Source organism: Herpailurus yagouaroundi, unplaced genomic scaffold (genome assembly GCF_014898765.1).
Source record: "Herpailurus yagouaroundi ecotype Mexico unplaced genomic scaffold, PumYag 220, whole genome shotgun sequence".
NCBI lineage: Eukaryota > Metazoa > Chordata > Mammalia > Carnivora > Felidae > Herpailurus > Herpailurus yagouaroundi.
In genome coordinates, this window is record NW_024412451.1 from 5,784,300 (window position 1) to 5,791,490 (window position 7,191).

Consider the following 7,191-nt stretch of genomic DNA (forward strand, 5'->3'; position numbering starts at 1 on the left):
TCCGACCTCAGACTCGGCTGCGAGGCCCGGAATGAGCACGGGGCCCAGAGCACCGCCGCGGTCCTGGTGTTGCTGCCAGGTCTGGGGGCTGTGGGGGAAGGGTGGGCAGAGACGGGGGAGAAAGGAGTCTGCATCCTGGAGAAGACGGTCTGGGTGGGCGTGGGGCCGGGGTCTGGATGGGAAGGGGTGAGAGAGAGGAGGAAGGAGGGGGGCAGAGTCCGGGTTTTCTGCAGGTTGGGGGACGAAGAACATGAGAGCCCGAGTTTGCGGGAGGCAGGGGCACAAGCGGCCTGGGGCTTGGAGGGGACTCACCGGAAACCTCACTCCTCTGCAGCGCAGCCTCTGCTTGGGGGAGGATTCGTTCTGGCGGCTGCCGGGGGTGCTGGTGTCGCTGGCCTGCTCGGTCTCTGTCCTTGCCTCATCTTCTTCATGTGAGTGTTGTCCCTGGGAGAGAGGGCGGGTGCGCGGGATGGAAGGGGTCCGCGTCCCACGGTCCCAGGCGGCCCCAGCGGGAGGAGCCCTGGTGGTGCCGAGGCTTCGAGATTGGGGCACTGGGGCAGAGAATCAAAGGAGAGCTGTTGCCGCCCTGATCACGCCTGTTTGCGCGGGTCGGCGGGCTCCGTGCGTCCCCTCCTCCGGCCGTGCTCAGCCTTGCCAGCCTCTTAAGCAGGGGGCAGTAGCTCACTCCAGGCTGACAGGTCCCGGCCTCCCCCGCAGAGTGAAGACCCGCAGGAAGCAGGCCCCAGAGACAGCAGCTGGCGGCAAGGAAGCTGTCTGCACGTTGGGTCCCATCTCCTGGGTGAGTGCTGAGCCCTCTGTCTGTCGGGGTCCCGTGTGGCCACCAACCTGGGATGGCCACGGCCACACCCTAGAAGACTTAGATGGTCATCGCGCTCGGACAGGCTTTTGGTCTCGGGTCCCCATCAACTCAGTCACCCAATCCAGCCACATGGGAGTCGCTTGCCCCTCTGCTCTCCGACTCACCTTGCAGAGCCAAGGACCAGCACAGCCTGTCCAGCTTCCTGTGGACCCTGGACCCTCCCCACCCCCACCTCCTCAGGTCTCTCTGGACCCTGGATCCACTTTCCCTTCCTTCCTCTCTCTCCTCCCTAACACAGGATGCCAGGGAGATCCCACCCCGCAAATAATTATTGCCAACTACAAAGTTCAGGGGTCCCCAAGACACTCTCAGCTTCAATAGCTCACCAGAAGGACTCCGAACTCACTGAAATCTGTTAGACGCCCACCAGGGAAGCTCACCCTGGCCGTGTGGAGGGTTGGTGACATAGGCATGGAGCCCCTGTATGGCTAATCTTTGTTGTTGGTGTCCAGCCCTCTAGAGGTCAAGCCGATACTGTGTGGCCCAAGGCCTCACCAGAAATCACGTTGTTAACATAAGCTGTTTGGGGCGTGGTGAGCGCTTGACCGCACAATCTCCTTTGATTGAAAAAATATATATATTTATTTTGAGAGAGAGAGAGAGAGAGAGAGAGACAAGAGTGCAAGTGGGGGAGGGGCAGAGAGAGAGGGGGAGAGAGAGAGAGAGAGAGAGAGAATGCCAAGCAGGTTCCGCACGGTCAGCACAGAACCAGACGCAGGGTCGATCCCACAAACCGTGAGATCATCAAGACCTGAGCCGAAATCAAGAGTCAGATGCTGGGTGGCTCAGTCAGTTAAGCATGTGACTTCGGCTCAGGTCATGATCTCCCTGTCCATGAGTTCGAGTCCTGCATCGGGCTCTGTTGACAGCCTGGAGCCTGCTTCGGATTCTGTGCCTCCCTCTCGGTGCCCCTCCCCCACTCGTGCTCTGCCCCCCTCTCTCTCTCTCTCTCAAAAATGAATAAACATTAAAAAAAAAAAGAGTCGGACGCTAAACTGACTGAGCCACTCAGGCGCCCCAACATTGGTTTTAATTGATTTTAATGTCTGTGCTACAATTTTGTTATAGAGTTTGCCTAAATTTCTGAGATGTGGAGTGGTCCCTGAGGGCAGTTCAGTTCTTCGCAAATCCCTGTCCTTTTCACACCACCCACCCCATTTCTGTGCATCCTATCTCAATTTGCTATTAGATAGTAGTATAATTGACCACTACCTTAATGTCAGTGCCCCCTACTGCAAGCTAGTGGGAGGTAATGGATGATGTCTACTTTGTTCCCCGTTGAGTAGCCAGGGTCTGACATGGGACAGCTCTTTCATAAGGTGGCAGGAACTGGTGCCAGAGACACCTGGGCATTCATCTTGGCCCTACCAACAACTAAATGTGTGATTTGGGAATATTTACCTAGCCTCGGTTTCTCCACCTGATGAATGGGGCTAATAATGCCTCCCTGATGGCTTGTGGTGAGGCATCTAGGAGCCTGGCAATTGATTACCAAGGGGGAGACATTCTTACTCTCACGTATTTATTGAATGAGTGAGTGAATGAATGAATGAATGAATGGGGGCTCAGCCAATGCTTATGGAATGAATGATGAAAGACTAAGTGGTTTCCAGCTTCCGGGCTTGCTCGTGGGTCCCCCTCGCTATCTGCCAGCTCCCGTTATCCTAATTTGACCCCCTTCTTTCCCCTCCACTCAGGGTTCCCAGCATGAGGATTGGTCAAGCACCCCCCTAGACCACCCGCCCCCAGCCATGGCCGCTCCCACCTCGGAGGAGGGAAAGGAGCCCCACTACGCTTCTCTCACCTTCCATGGGCTGAAGCCCTGGAACCTTCCGGACCCGGAGGCCACCAGCACCACCGAGTATTCAGAGATCAAGATCTGCAAGTGACGCCTCCAGCCAGCTCCTGCAACCGCTGGCTAGAGGGCTCAGGGCTTCTAAAGAAGGGACACCTCCGGGACAATTCCTGAGTGAATAGTTTTCCACAGAAACGGGTCGCCAACCGGTGTGGTGTGTTGGCGTTCACCTGTGTGGGGATGGGCAGAGCTGGGCTCACATTTCAGCCAGTCACCGATAAATTACAAGCCGGTGCAGAGAGAGCACTTTGCCCGAGGTCACGGGCTCTTCCCAGGGTAACCGACCTGGTCAGGAGGATTCCTGACCCGCCCTCCGCCCCGCCCCACTCTGAGCCTGCTTTCTGGAAACCCAACTTGTGTATTGTCACCACACGGAAAACCATTCCCGGATTTTCTGCAATAAATGACAGGTTATCTAAATTATATACCCTCCTTCTTTGTACGTCCCGGATGTTTTTGGTTCTCCTTAACAGTTGTTTCTTCTTCTTGTAGAATTCGCTTATGGGATTCCTTGCGGTTAGGATCTGTGTTTCATTTACATTGTAAAATGTGTTCACCTTAAAAGAAAAACTGCCAGCTTCGTTACCAACAAAAATGGGTTCGTTGGGGAAGAAAAGAGAATTGCAGTTGTGGGCACACAACTTGCAACAAAACCGTAGGTGAGTCTAGGGAAGGGAGAGGCACACGTTTAATGGAGAAAAGGGGCCAATGGGGGAAGGCTTGGAAGTATGCTGGCTTCCCATTGGCTGAACTTTGGGGGCAGGGGTGGGGATAAGAAAAGCCTCTCCGCTTCCCACTGGATTAGTAGAGCAGTAGCCCCATGCAAGGCCCACCCCGCACAAGGTCAGGTCGGTCTCTTCCGGTTGGGTCTGCAATTGACTATGCGTGGCAGTGCATTAGCGCTCTCGCGGCCAAATCCTCCCGACTTCACTGTAGCGCAGTTTCTTGCTATTAATTTTCACTATAGTTTTTACAGTGGTCACATCCAATTTATTTTTTTCCATTGAATGTCCGTTTAATCTGTTCTACTGTGTCCATTAATGAGAAAACGCGCTCAATCTTAGCATTATGGGCCAACACAGTGAATATGGGTTGACATAAAGTTAACGGTTCTTTAAATTTGATGTGTCGCGGCGCCTGGGTGGCTCAGTCGGTTAAGCGTCCGAATTCAGCTCAGGTCATGATCCTGCGGTTCGTGAGCTCGAGCCCCGTGTCGGGCTCTGTGCTGACAGCTCAGAGCCTGGAGCCTGCTTCGTATTCTGCGTCTCCCTCTCTCTCTCCCCTCCCCCGTTCATGCTGTCTCTGTCTAAAAAAATAAACATTAAAGAAAAAATTAAAAATTTTTTTTGATGTGTCAATGGGCACCTGGCCGGTTCAGTCAGTGGAGCATGTGACTCTTGAACTCAGAGTCGTGGTTTCGAGCCCCATGGTGTAGAGATTACTTAAAAATAAAAATCTAGGGGCGCCTGGGTGGTTCAGTCGGTTGAGCGTCCGACTTCGGCTCAGGTCACAATCTCGTGGTCGGTGAGTTCGAGCCCCGCGTTGGGCTCTGGGCTAATGGCTCAGACCTGGAGCCTGCTTCCGATTCTGTGTCTCCCTCTCTCTCTGACCCTCCCCCATTCATGCTCTGTCTCTGTCTCAAAAATAAATAAACTTAAAAAAAAATTTTTTTTTAAATAAAATAAAAATCTAAAAAAAAAAAGTGCTGTGTCGAATTGTATCCTTCACGGCACAATTTGCTTTGCTGCATCTCTCGATCAATAACTTTTAAAAATGGTGTCTCCTGAGAAAATAAGTGCATTTATTCTCATGTCATACCCCTTCTTCAACACTATATAGGAGGATTCCATTTGTTCCCATGCTGGGGGTTAGTGACATTAATGTAAAAGAATAAAATCCTTCAGGGATAAAATCGTTTTGAAAAGGGCATCGTGGAAATGCAGGAACTATCCACTTCAAGTCAGAAATTCTCTTCCTGTTCTAAGTAGTATCTCCTTTAAGAATAGCATTGACACAGGGTGCCTGGGTGGCTCAGTCGGTTAAGCGACCCACTTTGGATCAAGTCATGATGTCAAGGTTTGTGAGTTCGAGCCCCGTGTGGGGCTCTGTGCTAACAGCTCAGAGCCTGGAGCCTGCTTCGGATTCTGTGTCCCCTCTCTCTTGGCACCTCCCCTGCTTGCACTCTGTCTCTCTCAAAAACAAACATTAAACAAAAAATTTAAAAAAAAGTGTTGGCACATAAAGAGATAAATTTTTCATCAATTCTTTCTTTAACACATTCAAGATATTCTTGTAAACATGGAAAAAACACTTGGGACACGTGGGTGACTCAGTTGGTTAAGCATCAGACTCCTGATTTTGGCTCAGGTTCATGAGTTTCAGCCCTGCATTGGGCTCCTTGATGACAGCATGGAGCCTGCTTGGGACTCATCCCCCCACCCCCACCCCAGCCCCACCTTGTGCTGCCCCTCCCCCACTGGCTCTCCCTCTCTCAAAATAAATAAATAAACCTAAGGGGAAAAAAAACCCACAGAGAACTTAACATCATTTTCTGTTCTTTCAATTGGCATAATCCTATTGCTAACCAGATATCGGGTATTATTCTTTTAAAAAATATTTTTTCAATGTCTATTTTGGAGAAAGAGACAGAGCATGAGCAGGGGAGGGGCAGAGAGAGGGAGACACAGAATCCGAAGCAGGCTCCAGGCTCCGAGCTGTCAGCACAGAGCCCAACATGGGGCTCGAACTCACAAACTGTGAGATCACGACCTGAGTTGAAGTCGGACGCTTAACCGACTGAGCCACCCAGGCACCTCAAGAAAAATATTTAAGCAAAGAGAAATGATTTGTCCTTCTCAGATGCCTACTGGGGCCGTTCTTGGAGACATACTACATACCTGTGTGTATTGAAGGCTCAGAGGTGTCCTGCAGTAAAAATGATTTTAAAAAACCCCACCACCAGCACCTGCACCACAAACATCTAACTCTGGGCCAGGGTCTAGTTTGGGGGCAGAGGCGAGGCATAGAGGACAAAGGGTGGGCTTCAGCCACCATCAACCACATGGTGGCATGTGATTTCTACTCCCCTGGGCCATGTGATTCTCATCTAATGCCGATGACAGCACCCTCCTCTTTCAGAGGTTGGGGGACAAGCTGCCAAAACACACAAGGTCAAGGACAGGGCTCTGCAGACAGACAAAGGCAGGATCAGAGACCATGTGGACAGTATCCTAGATGAGAAATCCTCTCGCTGCCTGAGCAGCACTGGGTCCTGGCTGGCTTTGCTCGCTCAGAGACGAGGGCAGAGGACAGAGGGGCTCCCGGAACTGGGCAAGTGCGCTGAGTGTCCAGAGGATGGGAGGGCCAGGTGCTGACATTGAGACCGTCCTGTTACCTGATTTGGGGCCCTGAAGGGCAGCTGATGTCCCTGTAATGTTGTGGACTCATGAACAAAGAGAGGTTTTGAGCAGGAGATTTTCAGACGAGTTTTCTTTCTCGTTGAGGAACATCCCCTTCTGGAAAGCGCTACACACGCCTGCTTTCACCCAGGAAGTGATCGTCAGCCTGCCAATCTCCCCTGCCTGCCTTGGTCAGGCAAGAATCAGGGTGAATTAGAGCAGGCTCCTCCCCGACCCGGCCTCTGACCTCCCCATTCCAAAGTAATGGTGGACGATTCCAGATCTTGAAGACCGAGTCTGGGAGGTGAGCGTACCCTCCCTGTTCTGAATCCCTTCCAGTCTAGCCACTGGCCAGGCTGCCTCTGAAATCTCTCCCCAGGCCCTCTCTTCCTCCAGCGTCGGCCACTGCCTGGGCCTCACTGTCCCAGGGGGGCGGCTGCGCCAGCCTCCTCCACACTCTCTCTGTCCGGACTCTCTGTAAAGGTACCCCCAGCCCTGGGCCCCTTGGTCTCCATCACAGCACCATGCCTTTTCTCCAGCATGTGGAGCACAACTCAGTCATCTCATTTAATGCCTTCCCCTTCCACTGGCCTGGAGGTTCCACCAGCTCAAAGACCTTGGTGTGTCTTGTTCATCAGGATCCTCTGTGCAGCATGATGTGCGTCACACAGCACAAATTCAAGAAATACCTGCTGAATATTTGTTGAATTAGAGGAAGGATCAATGTATGGATGGGAGAATGAGGGGATGGAGGAATGGATGAAAGGTGGGTGGGAGGGTGGATGATGGAACAGTATATGGAAGGATGGATGGAGAGATGGAAGAATGACTGGGTGCATCAAGAGATGGAGGGATTGGCAGGTAGATGGCTGGATGGCTGGATGAATAAATGGATAGGTGGATGGCTGATTAAATGGATGGATGGATGGATGGATGGATGGATGGATGGATGGATGGATGGTTGGCTAAATGGATAGGTGGATGGTTGGCTAAATGGATAGATGGATGGATGGATAAGTGGATGGATGAATAAATGGATAGGTGGATGGCTGATTGGA

General features: G+C 52.1%; 1 protein-coding gene across 2 annotated transcripts; it reads left to right on the forward strand.

Annotated features, from left to right (window-relative positions):
• Positions 1 to 3,167, forward strand: LOC121018806 (sialic acid-binding Ig-like lectin 11). 2 transcript variants are annotated; one of them, XR_005785326.1, is made up of 4 exons: positions 1 to 79; positions 335 to 431; positions 718 to 799; positions 2,578 to 3,167. XR_005785326.1 is itself a non-coding variant. In XM_040457839.1 (4 exons), exons 1-4 carry the CDS (start codon positions 32 to 34, stop codon positions 2,767 to 2,769), a joined length of 414 nt encoding a protein of 137 aa, XP_040313773.1. In that variant the 5' UTR covers positions 7 to 31; the 3' UTR covers positions 2,770 to 3,167. The 2 variants fall into 2 exon arrangements, 1 of the variants encoding a protein (XP_040313773.1); XM_040457839.1 differs by having other exon boundaries at positions 7 to 79; positions 340 to 431.
• Positions 3,168 to 7,191: the final 4,024 nt, after the last annotated feature.